Source organism: Orbicella franksi, chromosome 10 (genome assembly GCF_964199315.1).
Source record: "Orbicella franksi chromosome 10, jaOrbFran1.1, whole genome shotgun sequence".
Lineage (NCBI taxonomy): Eukaryota > Metazoa > Cnidaria > Anthozoa > Scleractinia > Merulinidae > Orbicella > Orbicella franksi.
The window spans coordinates 12434313-12448198 of NC_138154.1; the positions used below are offsets into that span (position 1 = coordinate 12434313).

Here is a 13886-nt window from a genome sequence, read left to right on the forward strand (position 1 = left end):
TGAAGACTAACGAACAGATAGCAACACGACAAAACATTGTCACGCAATAAACGAGTTTCCGACCATGAGCACTGAACGTTATATGTAAAGCTGTTGTACCTTTCTTTGCGCATTTAACAAGCGTATGGAATCTCTGGAGTCGTTCAATTAAGTTTTTATCTGGAAGTTTGACAATTGGTTGTTTAGGCTTCTCGGGTTCGTAAGATGAATATTCCGCAAGGAAGGAGAAAGCACGTACATACAGTTCTCATCTGCAACGTTCCAGTCAGAGGGTTTAGTAACTCGATTTAATTTTGTATCGGCGGATAGAAAGTATAGAACCCTTTATCCGTTTATAGAAGTTTGCGCTTTTGTCCGTACCAAGAAAAAAGAGAGACAGATGAAAGCCAAAATTTAGAGAATCAGTTAATTAGTGGAATGCGACTTCACTTCCTCATCTAGGGGAGCCAAATGATCTTTCAAAAACCGTAGGTGCCGTATACCTTTTACCCAATTTCGTGGATTTTTTAGCGCTTATGTTGGTCTCCCAGTCTTTTTTTTACCAGCTTTCTTGGAGTCTCGATCTTGTGCAAGGCCTGGTAGGCTCGAGGTTGCCTATTTACCGAGTTAGGATTTCGAGTTGGATTTTCGAGTTGGATTTTCGAGTTAGATTTTTTGGCGGGATTTCAATACATTTTTAGTGGTTTGATGATTTAAATGGTTGACAGGCCAAACACGACTCCTATTGGTCAAGATAGAGCTAGCCAATGGCGTAATGTACTTTTCGATCCTTATTTGTTTGAAGCTCGACCTCGTTATTTTTTGTTTTGTTTTGTTTTTAACAGCATTTTTTCTAGATTTCTAGCACTAGATGGCTAATCAGTGACATCAGTGTAAAATGGGGTTGACAAGCCTGCACGACTCCTACGGTTAGTGACATTTGTACATTTGCCGTTCTCTGTTCGGTCAATCGACCATTTTGTTGCTTCACTCGTGTTTATGAAGGGCACTTCATGTTGTGTTACAAGGAGGAATTTTAAGTAGAGTTGAGCCGTAAGACCGTGCTATAGCAAACGTTTCAGAGGTCATAGGTCTGCATGACTTCCGCTCTTATCTGCTTGTCGCTTCGTCGAGTTTGACACCCCTGTAATTTGCCATGTGTTTATGCCTCTTTTAGGGTCATTGATATTGCAAGATATGTTGTAAGTCTCCATGTGTTTGCTTTCGAGGGACAAAATATGAATTTTGCTTACTTGCATTCTATATTGTGACGCCGGGCCGGGTGCGATTAAAACTTTTTGCAAGTATAGTGGATAGATTCTTATCACGGATATTATATCATTTGTCCTTGCACGTTTTTCTTCTGAGACGCCGTAGCTTTACTTCGAGAAAGCTATACGTTTCTCCAGAAACATTCTTTTGTTCCTTGCAGCTATCTGATCGAGCTTATGTTTCTCGAGCTCGATGTATAGGTTTATTCCTCCTTTTGGTCGTTCTGGCACCACGTGATTTAAATGTAGCTGTTTACGCGCAATAAAAAGGCAAAACACTAACCCCACCCCTACAGGAATTCTTTTGTTGGCTGTATTGGACTGGAAATCTACGAGACGGTTTACGGACAAACTCGCCGATTCGTTGCAGCTGGATTACTAGTGAAAAAAAACCGACTCTATATCCTTACTCGAAAATCCAACTCGAAATCCTAACTCGAAAATCCAAGTCGAAATCCTAACTCGAAAATCCAACTCGAAATCCTAACTCGAAAATCCAACTCGAAATCCAGCTCGAAATCCTAACTCGGAAGTTAGTTTGTCTCGGTAGGCTCTAAATCCCTATTCGATTGTTTGCGTTTATAAATCAAGTCCCTGAACGTCTCACGTTCTCATTCAAAACTCTTTTAAGTCTCAGTGTCGCCAGTTAAAGAGTCAAAATGCCTCGGGGTCGCAAAGAAAAACTCCATTCTCACGTTCATGCAAAGTCTTGCATTTACCATTTACCACCCCTGGTCTGATGCATTTAATCAAAGACTCAGTTGAATACTGAACAAATTATTAACACGACACTAGTTCATACTTCATGCAAGGCGTCTAAATGCCAGAACACTGTAGAACATCAAGAATCTAGAAAGTTCGTTTGAAAGTGATTTGATTCTTGAAAGCAGCAGAACAAAATGTATCTTAACACTCCGTTAATTTTTGAGATAATGCAATGCGTGATCTCGGAACACGCTTAGCTTATGCCTGCGGAATAATACTAACGCGCGAACTGAGGCACTTGCTTGGAATTTATTTACGTATTTCAAGTTCCGCCATAAGAGGCTATGCAATTACAACAAGAAGCTATTTCTCAGAAAGAAATAGTGTTTCGTTTCCGGAAAGATATTCAAAGGCTGAGAAAGGCTGGGTTTTGATATCTTGTGCAAGAGAAGTTCTCTGGTGAGGGGGATATGTGCTAATGCGCCGCTTTGCACCGCAGTGATCGTACTCAGTTGCCAGAGCCTGGGGTTTTTTGTCCAGGTGAGGTTTAGTACTTAAGGCCCTATTGTAAAAGAGCAAGGGCTAATTAATTTAAGTTGTCTACATATGTATTAGTTATTACAGTCAACGCGCTTCAAAATGTATTTACTTGTGATACTTCACTTTGACTTTGCCCTAGGGGAGGGGGAGGGGTGCTCCCTTATATCGTCTATATAGGTATGTCCAGCGTCAGAGGGACTTGTTTTTTAAAGACATTTTAGTCAGAAGCAGAGTATCGATTTTGGTCATTTTGGTCTCAAACTGGATATGGTTTTTGCACTCTAGTCTTGAATTAGGTATGTTTTTTAGAAGAAGCTACTTTTTTCATCATTATCGATAAGAGCAGCAACTAAAGCTATTCACAATACCTTTAACATCATTCTGAACTAGAGAACTACGGCAAGTCTGAAACAGGGTATTAATTCAATTAAAGGGTCAGGCCATAAATAGGTTAGAAAAATCGCTGGCTTTGGTCTTGCTTTGGGAAGCGGGCCGCACAGCACCCTCAAATTTTTCAGAAATCCAAAGTATTGTGTTTGAGGCTAAATAAAGCTGAGACAAAAGCGTTTGACGCATAATATTTCCATTTCTGTGCCGGGCAGTCCTTGACTCGAATGGATGCGGCACTCTACGTTTCGTTGTCAGTTACGGACTATATTTTTCTTTTCAAAAAGGACGCCTCATGTGTGGCGACAGTTGTGCAAGTATTCCTCCACTTTTGCTTGAATATCATGAGGCTAAAATACAAATGCTATCGGTGTTTTCATGGACACCAGCTCTTGAAATGTCCCGGTATGTCGAAATACAAATTTTCCTATTTTTAAAAGCGCGCTCTAAGAAGTAAAGCTACTGGAATTGTGGCGGAAAATTCGAGAAGTTCAACTAAATCTGGAAAATGTCGACACCTACGATATGAAAAAAACCTCATAAAAAAGCCTATTGTGCCTATTTTGCAATATACCAACTTTGATTAAATTACAATATGATGAACTAGTTACCTTCCACAATATATCGTATCTGTAGTATCGTCCAAACGCTCCAAGTGCGTGTTCTTTTCCCGTAAACAGCCACAGAAAAGGGGCGGGATTGTTATTCCTGACAAGTGTTCTGATTGACCAAAATTATGTTGCCGTAGTTGTGATCTAGGGACTTTAAGATATGGTACGACTAGGCTGTAGTACGGCGGCAGATAGTGAAGATCACTTCCGGCGACGTCATGACGCGCGTACCAGTATGGCTTTCTCGCCGTAGCCTTGCTTTCTACTACGGGAAAGTGCTTGGTTTCACGTACTCTCCTCTACGTGAGTATAAGCATGCTGTTTACTTCTCATTTTAACGCTTTTTTCACTGTTTGAACAGCCTAGTTTGAAGATAAAGTTCTCAATCATAAAAATCAGTTCTAAGATCATTGTTTCTTTGTCATTTATACAGAAAATTTGAACGATTTTAACACCTACCATGAGAGGATCAATTTAGTCATATTAGTATCGGGCCGAACAGCCGTTTATAAGAAAGCTTCGTATGTTCTAATCTCAGCTGTAATTGTTTATTACTGTTCAAAATGTATTTTATTATAATCGAAAGTTTCGTATTTTCGGGCTTATCACGTAATCGTTGTACGAACAACCTGTCCGTGTTGACATCGAGCTCTTTTATATCAGAGTTTATATTTTGTTTTGTGGTTGGAATTACGGGCGGCTCTATCAAGTTCTAAAAGGCAAATCTGACTTCTGGGAGATGTAAGACGGATACAAGAGAAGGAAATCATTGTCATCAATCAAGCCTATTTCGTATGAAAGTAGAATAATCTCTGGTTTCCTTGAAAGTAGTCATTTTTGTAAAGACACGTAGAGACTGCACATACCGTTGCCGTACAGCAAAATCTTAATCATTTGAGTTTGGCGGGTAAAACACCGTTGTCAGCCTAGTCCCTCACGGCCAAAGTAGCGGTAGTAGCACCTCGCCGTAGCGTATCTTAAAGTCCCTATTAATGATTTATGTACGGCATCATTTTCTCTTGCGTACGGATATCGAGTGGGACGTGACCACCTAAAGTGCGCGGTGTTGTGTTACACTTTGGGCCGTTGAGAATTTGAGCGCTCTAAAAGGTATTGTACAGGAGTTTAAAATATCGAAGGATAAGGACGCGCAACGAAATAAAATGCTACTTTTTTAAATAAAAGTCTATAGAAAGCTGTTACAAACATCTCAAACACCCCCCCCCCCCCCCCAAACAAAAAACAAAAACGATGAAATAGGCCAACTGAACAACAAAAATCAGGCAAGGTGAGTATATTTTCTTTACTTTTTTAAAAATTTGTAAGGATGAAGCAAATGAAAATTGATACACTGTACGAGCCCCCATGATCTCATATCGCAAGGGAAAATCCCAAAAAGACATCCAGTTAAAACTAAGCTATGAAGGTCTTAGAACTGATTCATCTGCAGGCTTCGTCCAGGCCTGTCGAAACTTTTTAGACCTTTTTACATGTCGCTCTCAAATGTTCTTGTCAGTTCAATCGCCCATAGAGGCCGGCAGGCGTACTTTCCCGAAGCATTCCCTCGGCACGCCTGAGAATTTAAAATTGATCGTCGCCTGCGGATCGCTGCTGAGCGACTGGCATTCACAGTAGGGTTCGAAGCAGTGCTGGAGGACGAAGGGAAAAGCCTGGATGTTTTGCTTAGTAATTGGGACACTCTACTCTTGGTTCCTTCGTTCATATTTACGTCCTGACGCTACATCTAAAACCAAAATGGTCGCCGATGATGAATATGTGACCTGCATGCGTGACCCTGGCCGAGCTCGCCCCAGGAAGATTAAATAGAATTTCGCAGTTTAAATCAAACACTTATTTGTAGGTTCACATAGAATTTTGAAAGTTTAATTTTAAATGAATAACAAGGATTAAATGAAACTTAAACAATTTAAAGAAATAATGCAATAAGGCTTAAAAGACATTTAAAAGTTTAAATTTAAATGGATAAAAAGATTAAATAAGAAAATGAACTAGTATCGAATATATTTAAATAATTTTAAATAGAAATTTGTTTTAAATTTAAATAAATTTTGGACAGGAAGTTTAAGTTTAAAAGTAAATAAGTTTAAATCAAATATAAATCAACAAGGATTAAATATTGCTACTTATAATCCATCAAATATTTTCATTCGCGCGATTGGTCTAAACACGTCAAGTGACCGAATATTCCCCAGCTAAAACTGGGGAATATCCGAGAATATTCCCCAATTTTCAAAACTGTGCGCGTTGCGAAAAAGATTTGAAGAATAATAAACACAATAGTCTCCATTTTGGGCGAAAATATGTGTGGATATTTGTCCTTGGACATTATCTGTTCCTCGAAGCTCACAGTTTTCCTCGAGCTACGCTCTCGGAAAACTGTTCACTTCTCGGAACAAATAATGTCCGCGGACAAATATCCGAGCATATTTTCGCGCCAAATGGAGGCTATTGTTTATGTATGGGCAGGCATAGTTAGCATGGGTGGCTCGCTTGGTCCAGTGCTAGCAAACACACAGTGCTATCAAACACACACACACACACACTCCTTCTCCTCAAACGCAACACAATCAAGACGATTTTGAACACTTTCACAAGTTTGATCGAAATATCCGCTTTAACTTTGACTTATTCGAAAATACCACTCCGCACTTTCTGGACATCAACATCGCTAGTGATGGTCTTGGCATCTACAGGAAAGATACTTTTACTGGACAGTACACTAACTTTGAAAGTTTTGTCCCTTGGCAGCACAAGATTTCTTGGGTTAGAGCACTGATTGACCCCGTACACCGAATCTGCACTCCCAACAAAATTAAAACCGAGCTCAAGTTAAAAGGAAAGTTTTTATCGTGGAACGGTTTTCCTAAACGTTTTGCGAACTTATTAATTGATCGCTTTACTACGAATGCACAGAACAGGGCCCCAGATCCTTCTACCAACGGCACCTCCCACAACAACCAGCATTCAACTATCTGGCTTACCATCCCATTCGACGGTGACCTAAAAACACAGCTTGTTAAGAAGCTTAAGCTTAAGCTCCGGAGATGTCTCGTCGACCCGAATATGGACATCCGAATAAAACAGAAGACCACAAAATCATGTTTCTTCACAAGCACTAAAGACAAAACGCCAATCAAATGTTGTATACGAATTCATTTGCCCCGGTTGCAATTCTTCGTAAATCGGCAAAACGGACAGAACTCTGCTTGTCCGCACACAAGAACATCCGCTCACGGACAAAGAAAGCGCTATATGTCAACATCTACGCTATTGTGATCAGATCAAACACATACAACGTTTATACAACTTACCGCACATTTTTATCAATGAGAACAACCCACCTTCTACTGCAATGAACAAAGAATTTCTCACCCAAACCGTACGTGGTAACACAAACATAATAGACCGCGATGATAATTACTATATCAGGAAGCTTACCATATCAAGCGTTCAGCACCATATTTGAACACTGGTTTAAAAGCCAGTAGGAAAATATGCCTATTCTCTTGATAGCATCGTCTTTGTTTTGTATTTTCACGAGCTAATGCTAATGTACCATCTTGCAGTATTTAAATTTCTGCTACCTGTATGTCACCTCATTCTGAAGATGATACAGAATTATATCGAAATATTACAAGTACATCAACGATTCCTTGCATTTGTTGCCTGTGTTGTAGACACAATGCATTTACTCGGTATCATATTTATTCTCTTCCTCTTAAAATTATCAGCAAGTAATAGATGTTTCTGCCTACTTTATGACCACCATGTTGGTGCCCCTCGGAAGGGCACCAACATGGCGTCTCCATGCAAAGTTCTATAAATTTGGATGAAACGAATTATTCTCGAATGAAAAACCGCACAGACTTTTATCTTGCGAGGTTGCTTATATATCAATCATCTATTGTATCCCAGATTCTTGACTTAATTTAATGATTACGATTTTTATTTTTGATTGCGTGACAGCGCAAAACAGCAATAGCCCTCTAAGCAGTCACTCTTTAAGCTCGTCACACAATCTTCCTAAGATTGCGTGACGGGTCTAAAGAGCGTCTGTTGTGCGGAGGCTTCTCGCTATATGGCAATATCACTCTTTAGTGTAAATCCTTACTTACACTCGCAGTCATTCGGCTTCCTATACTAATACTCACCTGCCGTAAAGTCAATTCAGTACAGTGAATATTTAAAAGTTACGGTCAACAACATTAGCAGTGTCTTCTTATGGTGTTTAATGTGAATACCTCAGTCTGTAACTAAGTGTACATGGACGCTGGAAAAGCAGCACTCTTAGAGACTGCTGGCATTCATTTACAGTTTCTTTCAATCGATCGAAAGATGGAAATTGTTTACTCGTAGACTAACTACATGACAAAAGCCCTCATAAAAGCGACATTGAAATAAATACTAGACATAATGAAAACATAGGCCAAATGATGCTCGTTAAAAAGATGTCGTTGACCACAAAGACCCCCGCAAAATTAATCAATCGTTTACACAACTGAGCGTTTCCTAATTACCTGGTGAGAGTGGTGGAGCCACAGAATCCAATTCAAAAATAAATTCACCTTAGAAACCGGCGTGAAAAAAAAAACTTTACTTAACTGGAGCAGAACATATTTATCTGTCAAAAAATCTTGTCCAATGATTTTACTGACTTCTTCTGATAAATATAGTTACCCTGACAACCCATGGATCAGATAGATATTTGGTTGAAAAGACTGCTTCATTGATATGAAAAACGGTAATTAATGCACCTCGTTGTTTTTCTGACTTGTTAATTAACTAAGATGTATTTTTTTTAAATACTGTAGAGCGACATTTAACACAATACCTAGAGAAATCGCATCACCCCTATCCCCCTCTTTCTTTGAGAATTTGCCCTCAAAACTGTGCCCCTGTTAACACGGCTGTTTGCATGGCGAGTAAATAAAATATAAGATGCCTTTTAATCGGGCTGGAGCTTGGGACACCTATAATCCAATCAACAAAGGAATGACTGAGCTATGGTGGATTTCCTCGTTACAATACCCAACTACATTTCTTCTTTAACGTTACAAATGTCCTTACCGGCACTTTTTCCCTACTTTGTGCGTTGTAGTGTCTTGAATCGTCTACTTTGTTAAGAAGACGAGTAAGTTATGCTTCAGACAGCAAACGGTTTGGGGCACGTGAACTCTCACTCGGCAGCCCGGAAATTACAATAACTGGGCTGAAAACTGAACCAAATCCCGTGATCGGATGTCATCAGAACTAACAATGACCTTTAGATTGGGTTGTCTCGGAAAATTTGTCATGGCCACCGCTTCAAGAAGGAACATTTTCATCCGCTTGCTCGGTCTTCTGGTCATTGCATCGTTATTTACTTCGTATCTAATGTTCGCACGGGTCAACGCTGATGTTCAAGGGGTTCGTGTTACTCGGAAACAAACGCAAAAAGATGTAAAAATGGCGACGACGAGTTCAGTCAGGAAAATATCCGAGCGACGCGAAGCTCTTGTAGAATCACAGCGACGGATTCGATCTTCTGGCTCACCGTTTGTACGAGGAGATTCACATATTAAGGACAACAGGAAACACCCAAATGCACTAAAAGCAGAGGGGGACAGTCTTGCACCCGTGAAGAAATCAAGTTTGTCAGTTATTAGGCGTTTATTCAGAGATAAACGAGCACACAGAACCTTTCATCGAATAGGAAATAGCAGCACGACCAACACACCTACCGATGCGCGAAAATACATTAAGAATTTAAGGTTAGTCATCAGTGAAGCGTTTAGAGATAAAATCGCCGCCATGCAACGTAATATAACTAAGAGCGTGACTGCTGCGTCAGGCGCAGGGACAGTTCTGAATAATTTGTCCTCTTCAATGCTCGGTTCATTCAGAGGCGATGCGCGCAGAACTGATCAAAAGCCACTGGAATCTAAACGGGTGACTGTATTGACGAAGAAACCTGGTTCAACTCGGAATGGTAACTCATCGTCAGTTCCTGAATATGGTCTTAGGCACAACACCAGCGCAAAACAAACGACGGTACAAATTGGTAAGCAATTGGAAGATGGAGGCAGATCTACCCTAGCAGACATCAGCAAACCAACTTCGACCCCGCACGAGAATTCTTCTGTTATTGGCGATTCGTTAAGAGTCAACAATGGCGGGCAAAAATCTCTTAATAAACGGATTGAAGATGGACGCGCAGACATAAGCAAAACTGCAATGGCAAACGTGACGAAACCCGAGCCAGCCCCACGTAATAACTCTCAAGTTGTTGGAGACGCATTCAGACACGTCATCGACGCGCGGACAAATGTCAGAAAACGCGCACCTTCAGGATTGACTGCAGTAGGAGCGGAGAAGAAAACAAACGTATCTCTACCTGTTAGCACGTTGGGTTTTGGCCGAATAGTAGCTGGTATACGCAGAGAACCCGTGAAACAGAAATTGGGGCAAGTCGATGACATTGCTACACCTGGGGACGTGACATCCTCTAGAACAAACCTTATCATTGTGGCGCAGCCACGGACTGGTTCATCGTTTCTAGGAGCTGCTTTCAACCAACATCCAGACGTCTTCTATTTATTTGAGCCTCTTCATGGAATTGTTAATAGCCCGTTGCAGCATCTCAAGGACCCCAAACCGATGCAATTCCTTGCAGGGATGTTACGTTGCGAGTTCTCCCAGTTGACCTATGTTAAACAAATCGAACGCTTCCGACGGTTCTCCAGCATTGCCTTGTCCTCTCCACCATTGTGCGCTAAAAAGACGTTTTTTGGCACACCACGAAAGAAATGCGACCTCTTGAGCACGAGGAATATGGAAGCCGTCTGCAAGTCGAATTATAATGTAACAGTCATGAAAATTCTCACACCTAGAATACCGAATGGGACGGTCAACTCGCTTTTTCCTCTTTGTAACTCAACTAATTGTACGATTATTTATTTAGTTCGTGATCCCCGACCGGTAGTTTTCTCGCACATGAAAGTTGGTATGCAAACTTGGCAGAATTTTAAAATCCTCGGCGCAAACGACACTGCTCCTCGCCCTTCAATAAAAATGTACAGCGCCAGGGTTTGCGAACAAATTGAAGCGAATGTTAAGATATTCAAAAATCTTACTGGCTGGATGAAAAGTCGGTATCATATGCTCCGCTACGAAGATCTAGCTGGAAACCCAACGGAAACGTTACGAAGGGTGTACAAAATGGCTGGACTTGCAATGGTGAACAGCACCCTCGAATGGATTAAACTTCACACAACAGGGAGAGGGGACAGCTCTAAAAACAATTACTCGACGAAAAGGAATTCTAAAGCTATTGTCGATAACTGGCGGCTTGACATTGATCCTTGTGTTGTTAATATCATCGAACACACTTGTCGCTCTGTTTTGGAACTGCTTGGTTATAAACCTCTAAATGGGTCTGAACAAATGCAATATAACCTAAACGTGTCACTTACCGACGGACAATAACCGAGATGTTAGCGATTTTTAAAGCTATTTCTAATGACATTGATTAGTCTAATACTTTGCACATTTCAAATATCCTTGTAATGTTTTCGAATATTCAGGCCAGGCCTGTCTAGTACATAAGCTATTACAAATCGGGTACATTGATACGAAACAATCTGAAGTGAGTTTGTATTAGTCGTGGTTAGGAATGTTTCCGTCGGAAAATTTGCATTAAGCCCTGAAAGGCGACCAATCTGTAGGTGGTTTGGAGCTTAAGATACCATTTCAAACGGAGTAGGCTCGATTACCAGCCGCTGTTCGCGAAAGGAGTCCGCGCTAGTAGACCGGCGAGAGAGCGGCGGAAATCGAGCCTAAAAACGGGAACGAGAGCGTTTTTTAATTGTTATCTCTTCGAGTGCACCCTACAAGATACTTTGACACCGACAAATAGTGGCGTTCTTCCTGAACACCCTAAGTGAGGCTGTTATCCTTGATTTACACCCCTAAGCGAGACGACGACCATCCCCGACCTTTTCATGTAGGAAACTATTGCACTCAAAAGTAAAAGGAGTTTTTAAGGTAAAATGATGAATAAATACTATTTATTATTTTACTTTGATTACAATAACACAGGTGAATAAACAGTCACTGGAAGTTCACGGAACGAAGTGATTAATTTATTCGAATCATAACAGTCACGCAAAGTGTCAATATTAGGGGTGGCGGATGTAAATGCGAGACTTTGCGAGACGATGAGATTAGCGTTTTTCTTTGCGAGCCCGAGACATTTTGATTTCTTCAGTTGCGAGACCGAGACTTTAAAGTATTTTAAATGCGAACTCAAGACGTTTAGGTTCTAAGATGTTGTAATGTCATTTAACTTTACTAAAAAAAATAAACAAATCGGTACTTCGCGACTTTCTTAGCCTTGTAAAAAATCGAGACTGCGAGACGCACATAACCGCTAAAAAACGAGACTGCGAGACCCGTGAAATTCAGCAAAAATTTTTGCGATATCCATGGTTTTCGAAGGACCACTCGCCACCCCTAATATTAAGGTATCAGCCAACCCACCGGGGCCGTCTGCGCGCGGATCGTTCTAGCGCTCTTTGTTTCAACAAAAACCCCTATAAACCGTATATTTTTTGAAAGCTGAACAATCATGATTACAGCTAATTCCCTTTGAAAGGTATAAAACTATAATGCGCTTAAAAAATGAGGTTTTTGCAAAGCTAAGTGTTTTCATTCATTAAGTTCCATGCTCACCAAAAACAAACGGAAGAAAACGATTAATACGGTTTTCATTTCTTCACACGTTTGCCTGAAAAACCATGTCTCAGATTTCTGGAATGTGTGTTCGTTTTATTTTTACAAGCAAATATATTCGGGGATGAGAAGTTATTGCCACCACCAGTGGAAAATAGGCTATACCTTTGAAATGAAACGAAGAATTAAAATTCGCAGACACGGTTTTGTAGGTAAGCTATCTGACAACAATTTGGCCAAATTTCAGCCAAATTGGTCCAGGGGCTGCCAACTTGGAGTTCAAAATGCATGCATAACTCGCCCAAAATTTTCATATCGAGAAACAAGGAAAAATAGAATCTCGACCGCAATGAGATTAGCGACACCTAGGCGTCAAGCAAATAAAGTGTTGATCCATAAAAGAAAGTATCAGTTTTCTTGAACAATAGTAGTTTGACAGTTCGTATAGTGTGATCGTCCGGGTGAGGGTAGTTTGACAGGTAACAAGAAACAGACAAATTTTCGCGGCGGTGGAAAACAATGGTTCTACCATTCAACTTTAATTTGCCCACGATCCAACATCTTCTTGTTCTTCTTCGGTTTCTTCTAACCGAATTTTAGAACGGCTTGCACTCATTTCAACCGACTGCTTTTCACTCGTATCCGGTTTGCGCTCATGTTCTGCGATTTCTTGTAGCCATTCGCCTTGGTTGAAGAAAAAACCTTTGTCGCTCGAAGCGAGGTCTGCTGCCGATTCACAGCTGAATGCTTTCTTCCCTTTCTTTGGTCTTGGCTTTGACAAAGAAGAGGGACACGATCTTTTTTTTCCTTTTCGAAGACATTCATAGATTTCACAAGACGACGACTTTGAGAGTGTATCTAATTGTCGAGAGTCGAGAGTCGAGGGTAAAATGTCGAGAGTCGAGGGTAACTTAAAAAATATATTAAAATAAAGTGAAAAATAAAAAATAAAAATAAAAATATAGTTTATATCAAATAAATTGCTGAAGAAATCAAGACAGAATTTTCTTTCACCAGCTTTTCTCTTTTTTGAGTAAAGCGTTGCGTGTCTTGCAAGATGGCGAATCGCGTGTGTTTTGTGAAACACAAACACACGTGCTTAGCTGTCACGTAACCTCTCCTTATTTGACAACGCGATGACAAGAGTTGTCAGCGGCTAATTAGAATAATTAAGATGGGAAAATTGTTTTCGCTTAATAACTTCCCGTATGAATAACATTTTTTTGTGGATTTTTTTTTTTAAACGAAAACTATTCCTAAGATTTATCGAATCATATAAAAATCCAAAATTATGCATAACGGTCAATTTTGGGTTGGCTGATACCTTAAAATGGGTATCATTACGTTACGGCCAGTACAGCCTGCGTCGCAGACGGAATAGTCCGGGGATTTTGTGGCACGTCCGACTGCAGCGCAGGTACTGACTGAGTGATCGAATTTGGAAATCAATCTTCGCTGAGATCATTTGCCATTCTACAAACAAACAAGCTTTGCTTCTGCACTTAAGTTTTAGACGAATGAGTCTTAACAACTCCTTTCTTTCTACAGCAACAACTTTACATCTATCTCTAGTTTCTCAATTCCTCGAAATTTCTAACGTCAAAAAATGACTGCTTTTGATTCAAAGCATTTAGGAACCAATATTTTACGGGCGAAGCTAGAC

The 13886-nt window shown here is 40.4% G+C and overlaps 1 protein-coding gene across 1 annotated transcript; it reads left to right on the forward strand.

Annotated features, from left to right (window-relative positions):
• Window positions 1-7537: 7537 nt before the first annotated feature.
• LOC145499455 (uncharacterized) lies at window positions 7538-13779 on the forward strand. The gene is made up of 2 exons (XM_081478971.1): window positions 7538-12650; window positions 12690-13779. Exon 1 carries the CDS (start codon window positions 8753-8755, stop codon window positions 10976-10978), a length of 2226 nt encoding a protein of 741 aa, XP_081335097.1. The 5' UTR covers window positions 7538-8752; the 3' UTR covers window positions 10979-12650; window positions 12690-13779.
• The last annotated feature ends 107 nt before the right edge of the window (window positions 13780-13886 follow it).